Below are 13,153 nucleotides of genomic sequence, written 5' to 3'. Positions count from 1 at the left end.
AGGCTGAACTCTAAGGAGAAACAGACCTTTCCACTCAAAGTCCACCCGCCGGACGCTGTGGTCAAAGGCAGCAACGGATTGCCAGGAGGTGGGAGATGCGGCAGGGCCTGACGGACAGCACCCTGGAGGGCCTGCTCTGACCAACACCATCTCAGAGGGCCCTTCCAAGCTAACCGCTGCTGGAGCCTGCATTTGTTGGACAGTAAATTCATTTAGTACAGTGTACAAGTTAGGATCACTGCCTGTGATCTGCTGGAAATTCTGCCAAATACCGGAAGATGTTTTTGGACTCTGATCCTGGAAAAATCTGTTATCCTCCCGAAATCAAATGTTTAACGTAGCAGCTGAAGGCTGGGAGGAACAGAGGCAGTAGCTTAGCTCGCTCTTTACCCGGTCACAGCTCAGCTACTGCTGCCTCACCTGCAAGAGCAATCTAAGGAGGAGCAGAGGAGATTGAAAGGAACTGGATTTCAACTGCACCCTATTCCAGAGTCTTTAAACATTCCCTGAAGAGCTCAGTCTTTATTTCACGCATGCAGACGCTGCAGAAGACAGAAGCACCCTTTTCAAATTACCCTTCTTGTGCAGGATCCGACAGTTCCCCACAGGCAGGTGTCACCGCCTCCCTCACACAGCAAGGCGAGGGGACCTGCAGCAGCTGCCAGGCCCGTACGGCCCAAGGACCGTCCTGCAGAAAGAGCAGGTTCGTCTGCTGCCTTGCCCCCGCTTCCTACCACAGCCCCCGCTGATCAATGCCATTAACATTATTCTCCTTTCCTAACCTATGTTGACACCCACTGTTTTGACATTTTCCAGCTGAGCTCCTGTTACAATTCCATACTCACTTTGTAATACACATTGACAGCACGTAACTTTTCCAGCCTTACAAACACGGACACAAAGAGATTCATGTTTTGTTTCCACAGTTCACTACCTTTTCCCATACACTCCTCACTTCCAACCTTGTAAATCAAGTAAAGACACTGAACAAGTTTGCCGTGCTAGAAATCATAAAAACCGAGCTAGTTTATGTATCTCTAAGTATGGCATAGGAATGGTTCTCTTGCTGGGATGTTCTTTATACTGTTTTAGTCTCCTGACAAATTAGTGTTATTGAAATTATTGTTATTATTACTGAACAGCATTCCTTCCAAAATACCTCAGCGGCTGAACATTTAACTGCTAGTTTGCCTAGAAAGCAGAAAAAAAACAATTTGACTTCATTAGAAACAAACTCTCCTGCAACATGAAGCAAATTAATTACATTTAAAGTATTTGACTTGATGAAAGAAAATCTAAAGCAAATATTTTCAAAACCACGTGGTCTCACCTTCTTTATACTTATTGAATCAGAGGGATTCGTATTTCAACGCTTTGAGGCGCAAAAGGTCACGAACAGCTGTGAGACAGCTCTCGTAGCCCCACAACCCCAACAGCCTCACCAGACCTTGCTGGGGCCGAACGACTGACAGGGACACGCAGCCAAGAGCCAGATACTCCAGGTGATCACGTCACGTAACAATAATGCTCTCCTACACCACATACAGAGATGAGGTTCCACAACACTGTACAAGTCACATTAGCAAAAACCAAAAACATCCCAACCCTTTCATTGCAGGGACATCCCTCCAGAGGCCACAGAAACCATCCAAGGACAAAACCCACCCCAGAGACACAGAACGTTCACAGCTCCTCTGGTCCCAAAAGCACACGCACCAGGCGAGCCTGCAGAAACACCAACTGCTATCATCAATTTGTCGGCTTACTAGCAGGGCTGCCAGCAGGGTGCCAGTACTGATTACAACGGCTCAGTTCTACTTTCTTTAACAAAGCTACTAAGAAAAAGCCCCTGCGGGTGCTTCCCAGCCCGTGCTCAGGGTAACAGAATACCACCGTCTGAAACCTTTTAAAATGGTTTGATTAGATATATGCAGTCAAATCGACTTGGAGTTGGCTCGCAGCGATTTAAAACAATTCAGCAGAAATTTGTTTGTAACTCACTGAAGCTTTTCTTTCATATAATTAAGCAGGACCCTAAAATGAACTTTCACAACTGCACTGTATTTATGCAAAACAAAGTCCAGCAACTGATCAGGACTTCCATGTTGCTCTTGTCAAATGAAAAACAAAGCTTCGCGAAAAAACAAACAGCACTAAATCCTATTTAAGTATAGATTTCACTCTTGAGTTTAAGAGGTGCTGGGAATTAAATCTGTCTTTTCGGGCTTTCTGATAGCGCCCCGTTCCGAGCAGACAGACACAGTAACGTACAGCAGGCACAGACCGCAGCTCCTCCAGGGACCCGCGCCTGGAATGCACCTTACTGTGTAAAATTATGAAACAGTAATTCCTTCATACTTCAAAGTTGTATTTCATTTCATCTTAAACTACACCCAATTCTTTTTCTTGGTGATTTCAAGTCAGCTACTCTCACCAGTCTGTTATGGGGCCACAGGAGCCCCCAAACACTTGTGTTAGAAAAAGGGGGGTGTCAGGTAAGCAGGGGAACTGATTCTGGCAGGAGCACCAGCCCATACCTACTAAAACTGACCAAAATCCCATGATTTACGCTTTCTTTAAGCTGTTGAAGTTACTTCACATAAAACCTAAAAAAAAAAGCTAAATTGAGCCATCTGCGTTTGGATCAGTAATGTCTGAATAGTTGCAAACTTGTCAATAAAAAAAATATTTGGAGATAACTCACAGTTTGTAAGGGCAAAGAAGATGACAAACTGCAGCCAACAGCTCCAGCAGCAGTAAAGAGACCTGTCTCAGTACATTCACAGACACTCTTTGTGTGGCTACTGAGCTATCGAATACTCACAACAGACAGTTGACTCCACGTGGATCTCAGGGGCTTATAGTGGAAAACAACCTTGTCATCCGACTTCTGCTCTCGGGGCTCAGTCTCTTCATCAGAATCTATGTCCAGAGCTTTCTCTTTATAGTTCTGATATAATACAGCGTTCTCTATAAAACAACAATGGTATGTCGTTAATTGCTAGGAAGTTAGCTTAGCTGCTTTCACAGAAATCATAAGCAACATTTAAACAATGAACGAAAGGAAAATGTCACTGTGCCGTTCACAAACTCCAAGAGACAAAGATAGTATCGTGTTTAGGACGGACAATGGCGCGGTGCAGAACAATAGATCACTGTACCGCTACCAAAACGATCCTCACTGCCTGAACTGAAGAACAGATGTGTCCTTTGTCAAGAAAAAACAGACAACAAATTTTCTTCCTTGGTTTGCTGTGCAATGTTTCATAATCAGCCAGCAATTTAGAAATGGAACACGCGTGTCAGCAGCGCAGAGTCACTAATCGGGAGGTCTAGCTATTTCAATCTACAAGACCATTTTAAGTCCACTGTCCATGCCAACTTCTATTCTGCCAGCTCTAAATACTGTCTTCACACTTCACTCAACAAGGAAATGATCCAAATTTCGGAAATTTGAGGTTGGAACTATTCCAAATAGAATAAGCATGAGGCCTATGAACCTTAAACCAAAATACACTCATTAGATATTTCAGTACTGCCACTATTAATTCAACAATACCAATGGCAAAGAAGGGCAGGTGTGGAGCACGCCTTCCCATTTCCCACCGTCCCCAGCCACACACCCTCCTCAAAAGCAGACAGGAAAGGACAGAGAAACTCGAGGCCAGAATAACCCACAGCTGGATGGAGCTGCTACAAAAGCAAGCTCAGAAGGTACTTCAGACGGGCCAGGCTCCGGGAACCCCCAGCTCTCCCGGCAAAGCACGGTGAAGGCAGCGGAGGTCCGGCTGCGGCTCCGGAGCTCTGGCCGGGCTGGGGGGCCTGTTCCACCCGCTCGGACCCACAGCCCTGGCTGACTATTACACAAGGTCTGGCCTTCTGTGTTTGTTCTCCGGAACGTGTCTTTATACACTTTTAAGACAGAAAATTGTGTACAGTAACTCAGTTCTGAGAGGCATTACGCAAGGTTTTTAGTTGGGAAGAGTCCCAGACGAAGGGGAGCCATTGGAAGAGAACCTAGAAAATGTCATCAGGAGACTGCGAGAAAAGATGAAAATAAGAGTAAGATGGGGTGATGCAAACAGAACAAAGTGGAAAGTTTCAAAAATGGAAACAAGAGGAAAAGGAAGGTAATAGAGCAGCTGAGATGACCTTAAGGAGGCATTAAGCAGAAAAAAGCCAAGAGAGTAGCAGTTATTATAATAAAACTTCCATGGACTTGTAGCCAGGAAAGATTTTTTTGTTGTTGTTGAAATAGTGGGAAAAGAAGCAAAGTTGGCAAAGCCCCGAATTAACGAGCAACATAAAAAAGCAGACACATGGACAATGTTTTTCTGGCACTTAAACTTGAAGCCCAGAAAAGGATTACAAAGCCATGGAATTCATCCCAGCACCCTCGACTTATGTGCAATGAAAAAATAGCTGCACGAACCATGAACTTGGAGAATAACGATTCAGGTGTTTGCTGCAGGTGAGGAGCCCAAACCCCTAAGCCGGCCCACAGAAGCCACAAGCTGCACCTGGGGACAGTGCGGGGACGGGCAGAAGGCAGAACAGCCTCAGCTGTGGCACTGCATGGACCTGACACGGAGACATCCACCAGTTCGTCTTTTAGGAGGTATAGGGGGACAGTGCAGGGACTGGGCAGGAACAGCCTCAGCTGTGGCACTGCACAGACCTGACATGGAGACATCCACCAGTTCATCTTTTAGGAGAGACAGGGGGTTTAAGTTGAAAAGAAGCCCTTCAAGCAAAACCCCATTTTTAGCCTGACATTCTGTAATCTTTAAAACATTCCCTAAAGTATGTCTAGGGCCAAAGTTATGGCTCCCTATTTCAGTCAGTTGGCTGAGATCAAGGTACTTAGTCTTGGACTACATATGAAAGGTGTATGTAAAATGATCCTCAAGTTAAGTTCTCTTGTGACTGAGCATAAAAGTTTGCACAGAACAGGACTTACCTTCCCCATCAAATGTCCCTTGTCCTTTCAGCACTTTCTTCTGACAATTTTAACAGAAAAGAGACATATGCACATTAGAAGAACACAAAATAACCAACAGTAACAAGAACTTCTATTTACTTGATATTTATGCAGCAAATAACAGGCCCTAATCTATGAACTTCTGATGTTGGACAAGTATTCATGAAAGCAACCGCTCCATCACAGACAGTGAAAAGTTCCTCTAGTTTCCCTCTCTCGTGCACTGTTTATCTGCATTTGTCTGAGCGCTTCACTGCTCCCGTGTCCCGAGAGCACGGCACAGCTTCCCGGGCGCCCGGGGACGCGTCACCCGCTGGCTGGGCCGCTCTCCGGGGACACACAGGACCGAGCGGCCGCGCCTGCACCCGACCAGCCCCCTCGACTCTGCAAACCAGCCTTTCCAGGCCAAACCAAACCTCTGAAACAGACCAGCTGGTTTGGTGTAACAAGTAGCTAAGAAGTCTGTTAAAAAAAAGGCTAGTAGCAAAAAGAGCTGTGTGTGTAAAGGCAGGACAATGTCACGTCCTCCTGTTTTAAACATAACTTACTGTTAAAGCCCTCCACAAACCCACACAACCCAGCTCCCCGCCGGAGCTACTGCTGCGTCACCACTTGGAGCATTTCCACAAAAGCTCCCATAACCATCATTTCTAGCTCGGCAGAAAATTGTCACAAAGCTGATAATTATTTTAGCAGCTCTGGCATTAGCCCTCAGCCCGGAGTACTTCATCACACAACTCCAAACGCTCTGCAGTACCTACTAAAACACTTTTTTAAAAGTAACAAATTATATTTAAAAAAAAGGAAATACAAGATTACAATATTTTCAGGTAAAATAATATTTTCAGTAAGTCTTCATAATATAATTTTAATAACTTAACATTCAGTATAAATCTCCTAGTCCTAAGGGACTGCAATCAAGAATAACAACAGGCGTTCTGCCTCCACTTGCAGGCATTAAAATGAAGCTACAAAAAGATACCTGCAGTGGCCTCTACAAGTTTAAAAATCACTCCCGGATTCTGAAAAACGCTTTCAGAGTCAAGGCCCAGATAGAGGCAGCTCATCGTTCAGCCAGTCTGTTTACTCTACCAGGCAGACTTCATCAGGCCAACGCCTCTTTTTTTCCTGTTTACTACTTTCTGGGAAGCAAGTTTTAAAATGTCAATTTGATTGTGAAAGCAAAACCTCGATGTGCTGGAAATCCAGCAGGAAATGCAAACGCGGGGCTGCCATCAACACAGCCTTGATTTCCACAGAATCCCACCCCTGAAGCCTCCGCCACTTCACTTCACAACCCACACTTGTACGTGACCTGCGAGACCCATCAATAGCTACAGAAAGTTTAGTGGCAGCAAAAAGCAAACTGAAAACATCACAAAAAAATGAAAAAAATCCCGCTCCTGTGTAGCCTACACCATTCAAATCAGCACATCACCAACCAGCACAACCTACCTTTATCCTCCCCAGGCTCGAAAATTTCTCTTTATCTTCAACAACCGCTTTGAGTACGGGCTGGGACATTCTGTTTTTCTTCTTAAGATCCGAAGAGCTGTCGAAGTCCACGCCGCTCACCACAGCCCTGCGGTAGGACGTGGACCGCAGGCCTCGCCGCAGGGTCCCCGGGCTGTCCAGGTCGCCCTCGGCCTCGTCCTCGCCGTCGCCCACCAAGGGCAGGCTCAGGCTCTCCACCATGCTGCGGACCTTCAGCACCCTCTTGCTCGTCGCCGCACTCTGCCCGTTGGTTTTGCTCGTCACCTTTGTTTCCGAAGCCAAACTCTTGGGGATGATCTGCTGCGTGCCCACCTTGAGCGCGGCAGGGCTGTGGGTGCTCAGGACCACGGGCTGCTCGGCGGGCTGCTCCGGAGGGGACACCGGCCGCTGGGGAGCCAGCCCTTGTTCTGGCGACATCGCCGGGGAAACCGTGGAGGGTCCCAGCGACACTTTTTCTGGTATTTTAGAAAGCCGGCTGCACTGCAAGGGCAGCGCTGGTGCGGTGCTGTTCCTGGGGGAAGGCGCGTTGGCAGCGGGCGAGGGCTGCGGGCCGGCCGTACAAACAACCCGCTCCCGCTGCGGCGCGAGCGCCGACTGACTGCAGACCCGCAGGGGATGGCCCGGCTGGCCGCCCGCTGAAGGAACGGTGCCGTTGGCAGTAAAACCGACGGAACTGTTGGAAACCAGAGCCAGCACCTGGGAGGGCCGCTCGGGAGACAGCTCGGGGGTCACGGCTTTGCAGGCTGGTGGTCGCACCTTCCCGTTGGACACCGATCCCATGCTGGAACCAAAAAACGCGGGGCGCCGCCGGAGCGCTCCGCTGCCCGGGCAGGTGCTGGCGGTGCCGGCGGGCTGAGTCCCGGGGAAGCTGCACCTGTCCTCCACGGGGAAGTCGGTGACGAGCAGTCCGCTGGGGCTCTGGTAGGACTGGGGCCGCGGTTTGCTCCGGGCGCGGGGCTGCGGCCGGGGGGTCGATCTCCGCTGCCACCGCGGCGCCGCGCTGTGCCGGGAGAGATCCGCCTCGCCGCCCCCATCCATCGCCCGCTGCTCGGGGCCGCCGCGACCTCGGGGCGGCGGCAGCACCTCCCGCCCGGCGCCGCTCTCCGCCGCCCGCTCCCTGCGGTTCGGCGAGGGGGGAGCGAACGGCAGCGCTCGGCAGGGCCGCGGCGGGCCGGGCAGAGGCAGAGCAGCCCGGCCCGCGCTTCCCGCTGCCGCCGGGCGCCGCTCCCACCTGCCGGGAGCCCGCGCTGGGCCGCCCGGCGGCGGGGAGGGGAGGGCCCGTTCCGGGTCTCGGTCCCACCCGCAGCGCCCAGGGCCTCACCTCATGGCAGCGTCCCCGGGGAGGGGGGCACGGCCGCCTCCCCGCGTCCCCTGCGGCGCCGAGCCCGCTCGCAGCCCCCACCGGCCCCTGCGGCCGCGGCCACCGCCGTGCTGCCCCGGCCCGGCCCGGCCCCGCCGCCGGCCCCTCCCCTGCCCTCCGCCCCCGCCGCCCGCACAGCGCGGGCAGCCCGGGCGCGCAGGTAGCGGGCGGCGGGAGGAGCCGGAGCCGGAGCCGCAGCCGGCGGGCAGGGGCGGCGCTGGGCCCGCGCGGCCGCAGCGAAACGCAGCCCGGGCAAAGCGGCAAAAGGAGGAGCGTTTACCTCCGCGTTAGCGTCCGCTCGTGTGCAGCGTGGGCTGCCGTGGGCAGGCCCCACCTCTGGAGCCGTGGTGGTGCACAGGGAAGCAGAGCGGCCTCCAGGCCTTTTCCAGCCCCTGCAGTCCCGAATAATGACCCCTCCAGGCTTTTTGCTGCAGGAACGCACCAGCACCCTCCACACAAGGGCAATGTTTGATTGTACACTTGCCATGTGCCCATCAACAGGAGTTGTGTCTGGAAATGCCATCCCATGTGCCACCTCAGCCGTGCCCACACACCTGCTTGTTAGTCTAACGAGGTGCTGGACTTGGCCAGCTAGGGCTGGTGTATTGTTGGCTAATGAAGCACAGCTGGGAAAAGGAGCAGCTTTTTGGTAAGAAAATAGGACATAAACCATGAATCTGCTGTCAGTTCTGACAAATGACATCACCCTGAAAAACCTGCGCCCGTAAAAACGTTGAAACTTAACTGTGACTTGGGTACATTACATAAACAGATAAAAGGAGAACGGAGTAGGTTCTAAAAAGTAAAACAGAAGCCGTGCTTGGCGTTTCTGCCAAGGCCACCGCTGCCCGCGCCGCGCGTCCTGCGCCCGCCGCGTCCCTGAACTCAGCCATACAGACGCTTTTCATGTTCTGTTACATTTAGTAATGATTACAACATGCGCTCACTTCACTATCTGCTTCTCTGCAGTTAAATTTGTCTCCCCTTCTGTTGGAAAAACATAATTATCCCTATATTTTCAAAGCCAACTTGTCGCAATATGTGGACAATTTAGCATGAGTAATTATTTAGCTCTGCTATTAACTGTCACATTGGATACATCAAAAATCATTTAGAATGCTTTCCTAGTATTGAACCACAAAACTGAATTATTTGTCAGGCTTCCCTCAAATGCACAGAAGATCAACTCTAGGTGCGATTGCTGTTCCTGTGTGATGCATCTGATCAGATCAGCAGAACAGAAATACCTCCAGTACTTGAGGATGCTCCGCTCTGCAATCCAGAGGCTTGGAGACGGCACAGCGAAGCACCAAAGGACATCCCTATTCCTGGTAATCTTGGCCTTTGCTCTGCGGTTTTGTGCCGCCCAAACCAGTGCTGAAACACTGAGCTCATTTACATCTAACTGAGCTTCAGGAAGCCGTGAAGCGGCTGGGGCCAGCGCCGGCTTTGTTAGGCTGAACTGCTTCCTCCCCCTGGCTGAGAGGGCACTTTGCTTTCATTACCTGCAAGATGCCAGCTTGATTTTGCCACAGATTTTAACTGGAAGAAAGGAACACACAAAGCTTTGATGTGCAGAATGGGCCTGGGACGCCACCAGCAGCACAGCACAAGGCAGGTGCCCCCTGGCAGCCCCCCAGGCCTCTCCCCAGCGCTGGAGCCCGGCCGGGGGGCTGCGGGGGATTCCGGGGTGCAGAGCAGCCCTGCACCGAGCAGCTGTGACACGGGCGGTTCCTCTGGACAGGAAAGCACAGAGGTCTGTAACGCTGCTCGAGTCCCCACGGCTGGCAGGAGCGAGGGGGACAGTTCATTGTTCAACCAAAATCCCCACTGGGTTTCTCCTTGGCAGATGCCAAATACTGAAGCGATAACTAGGAAGTCTGAAAGCTGAGGTGATGATTGCATTTGTTGCAAGAAAGGAATTTAATCAGAAAAGAGGAGAGAACTATAACCAAAAAAAGGGCTGTCATCAGACCTGATGACAACTATGGCAAGGCCTGTCCAAGCGATGTCCCAACTGACACGTGAGCACGGACTGGGAGCAGGAAGGACCAGGGGAAGCCTCACAGGCAAGAATTCACTCTGCTGCATCAACACAAGCCCACTTCTACAGTGTAAACTGTCCAATGCACGTTCAACACAGTAACCCGCTCATTTGGAGCTGGGCACCCACTCAAGCTCCTGGCTAAACCCAAAGGGACAAGGGGCAGAGAAAACAGTGAGATTTGTAACTGCTCCCTCCAGACTTGCAAGAGTTCATATATCACTGAATCAGAGAAAACACAGTAGGTTAAAAGTGCTCTATTATCTTTTTAAAGATACTAAAAATATTATTTCTGCTAAGCCTGTTTAGTAGGTAGTAAGCACTCAGAAAAAATAGAGAAAATAATGTAAGGAGCAGTCAACCATAGGTATGCACACATAAACTTCAGGTGCATTAACTCTTCTGCCGGAAGAATGCAGGCAAAACAGGTCTTACTAAGAATAAAATTAAGCAAAGTACAATGGAATTAAAAGTGACAAATCTGTATGTCTCACAAGTGAGACGACACTCCAGATCGGCGCAGCAGCCCCGAGCGGCCGAGCACACGAGGAGAGGCCACAGGCGTCACCCAGGACGCAGGTTCCACAGCCTGTGCGTCCGTCGTAAAGAGACGTCACACACAGCATTATTTCTCAAATAATCTCTCGGCTTTCCACATGAAATTGCCAAGGAATTGGATATAGTTGCAGCATATTACTTAACTCGTAAATCCTAATTATTAATAACTGAGCTAATCAGCTTTTACAAGATTATTCCCTTCCACATACTTATTAAGCATGATGCAATTACAAGAACAATGTTTGTTTCTGAACAGCCACCTTGGTGGTTCGATTTCATATACACTAAAAAATAACTACAATAAAACTGCCATCATAAGAGAAGCAAAATCAACTACATACTTTAGGAGAAGAAATGAAATGCAGCTACTAACACCTCACACAAAGCACGGTCTCGGTATAAAGTCCCCGAGGTATTTCCAGACGTGTAAAGCTCTCAGCCGGGTCTCCGCTGCACTCAGGTCAATCCAGTTAGTGACCTTGAGCATCTCCTAGTGAAAGGTTTAAGTCGATCCACCATTTCCTACCTAGTACAGAAGATCGAAAAGCCAGTGCTATGAATTTGCACCCCAGCAGAAAGCATCTCTGTCCCTGCCGGCCCCGACCCTCCTTCGCATCCGCACCACGCTTAGCACAGCCAGCACGGGACAGGCGAAGACTAAGAGACACGCAGGTATCTCCAGCGGTCAACCCGGTTATTCCTTGAAAATCTAACAGAGAAAATGGCGGATTATTCACCTTTTCCACACATCCAAACCTAAAGCATACATTTCCTCTTTGTGAAATCAAAGAGAAAACGCATTAGTGAGATTGTGGCTTTATTTGTGAACTAAATGTCTGTTCTTCACAGCCCCACAAATGCCGTGCTCACTGTATGTGTCCTGCAGGAGAATTCTGAATACATGGCAGTCTAATCACTATCATACTCTATGTATTTTAGATATATTAAATACACCATTTTCTGCTCTCCAACTCAGTACAGCAGAATTGCATTTCTCACTTGGATACAAATGAGAGATTGTCTCAAGGTAACAAGCCAACAAGTATCAGTCAGCGAGGCTAAACACGGCTTTAGAAACGTGACAGGTTTTAACAGGTACCTTTTCGTAAGATCTCAGTGTAAAAATCAAATGGAAACATTCATGCAGTAATTTACGGGAGATGTCTAAAAACTCTCGAGTTGAAGCTGTGCTTTCCGACCAACAACACAAGAGGAACAGAAGTACCTGGACACTGTACGTTCAATGTCAAACCTGTTTAGAATCGATCATGGAGCTCTGGGCTGTCTCTCTGCTGTGTGCTGGGCTACAGCTGAACACCTAGAGATGTTCAGGAACCCTGCAACTGGCTGTAACATCTGTCCCCATCGGTCCCCATGAGCGGAGAAGGGCTGAAGGCTCTCAGGGAAGTGTCTCACTGCTGTTTAATCTGCAAAGAAATGGACTGTACGTGCCTGAGAAACAGGCGCGGGCAGTGCTGCCTCCCGACCCGCGCGGGGAGCTGGGGGTGTGGTGTCTGCAGACCACAGCGGGAACCCTGGTTCACTGGCACCGCGGCCGCTGTTCCTGCCCACCCGGGACCCTCTCCTGGAACGGCTCCTCACGCACCAACCGCATCAGGAGCGGCTCCAGATCACCTGCAGCAACCAAACCGTGGGCATGTGGCGGATTTTAAATTTGGATGTGAAAATCATTTCCTGTCTTGCTTGAATCATATGTCCTCCTTTGCTGTTACTTTTTATTTCACAAAAAAGTTTATACCTGCAATACTTTCACTAATAAAACTCCCATGGGCTTCAATGTAGATAATTAGGCCCAGTAGGATTAGGCCTATTGTTAAAGAAGGCAATTTCTGTAAAAGCTTATCAAACTTTCCAAAAGTAACACCTATTTCTAATTTTTGTTCTGCAAATGTGTAATGCATCTGAATTTTACAGGAGACCTGTGAAACGGAAACCGGAGTCCATTCATCTCCAGTTCATTTATGTCCATTGTTCGTCCAGTTTCAGGATTCCACTTACACATTCAAAATTCTGACAGTGAATTCCATCTCGGTAATTGTGAGAACATCCTTTCTGTAGGAGAACAGTTAAGGAAAAGTCTCTGAAAAATGTAGGTATGAACTCTTTCAATTCATTACTATAGTTCATAAAATGCTGCTGTTCAACAGTTTAGCAGGAAGATCGGGCACTTCAAACGTTCCCTGACAAAGGACTGCAGCATTGCCTGCCATAGCTGAAGACACTTTGTGGTTGCTACTGGAAACCAAAGCAGCTCGGGCGCCTGCACAGCGCGTCTCGGCGGCTGAAGGATGCTGTTCTCCAGGTCCGCCCGCTCCTTATTCTTTGTCTGCATCTGCACAGAAAATGCCTCAACAGGTGACTCTGTGGGCACGTCTCCCAGGAGCTGCTGCTTATTCTGCAAGTCTGGGGATTTTTTTTAAGGAATGAACATTCTGCTCATGCAGAAATTGAACAGAAACCTGGAGAACCGCTCTGGTTTTGATCCGCTGCCTTAATGACAGCAGCTAACGGACAGCTTCGGCTCAGGGCTGTCACGCGGGGCAGCCGGAGCAGGACAGTCACCTGTTCCTAATGGCTCACCTAAGCTGGGCTCATTTTGTGAAACCTGGTTTAGTTTCAAACAACCTGGCAACTGATTAACCCACAGTTATGTGCCAGATTTCTCTGTTGCTGCATTAAAATGCTGGAGTTTTAC

General features: G+C 49.6%; 1 protein-coding gene across 1 annotated transcript in view; it reads right to left on the bottom strand.

Annotated features, from left to right (window-relative positions):
* Positions 1-10,615, bottom strand: part of ARHGEF26 (Rho guanine nucleotide exchange factor 26) — a 40,572-nt gene extending 29,957 nt beyond the window's left edge. The window contains exons 1-3 of the mRNA XM_065073375.1: positions 6,437-10,615; positions 4,961-5,000; positions 2,825-2,970 (exon numbers count right to left, since the gene is read on the bottom strand). Of these exons, the coding sequence (XP_064929447.1) occupies positions 2,825-2,970; positions 4,961-5,000; positions 6,437-7,513 (1,263 nt within the window). The 5' untranslated portion in view covers positions 7,514-10,615. The remainder of the gene's footprint in view (positions 1-2,824; positions 2,971-4,960; positions 5,001-6,436) is intronic.
* Between the last annotated feature and the right edge of the window lie 2,538 nt (positions 10,616-13,153).

Source organism: Columba livia, chromosome 9, assembly GCF_036013475.1.
Source record: "Columba livia isolate bColLiv1 breed racing homer chromosome 9, bColLiv1.pat.W.v2, whole genome shotgun sequence".
Classification (NCBI taxonomy): domain Eukaryota; kingdom Metazoa; phylum Chordata; class Aves; order Columbiformes; family Columbidae; genus Columba; species Columba livia.
Note: the sequence above shows the minus strand (reverse complement) of the source record. Positions and strands in the feature narration are given on the sequence as shown.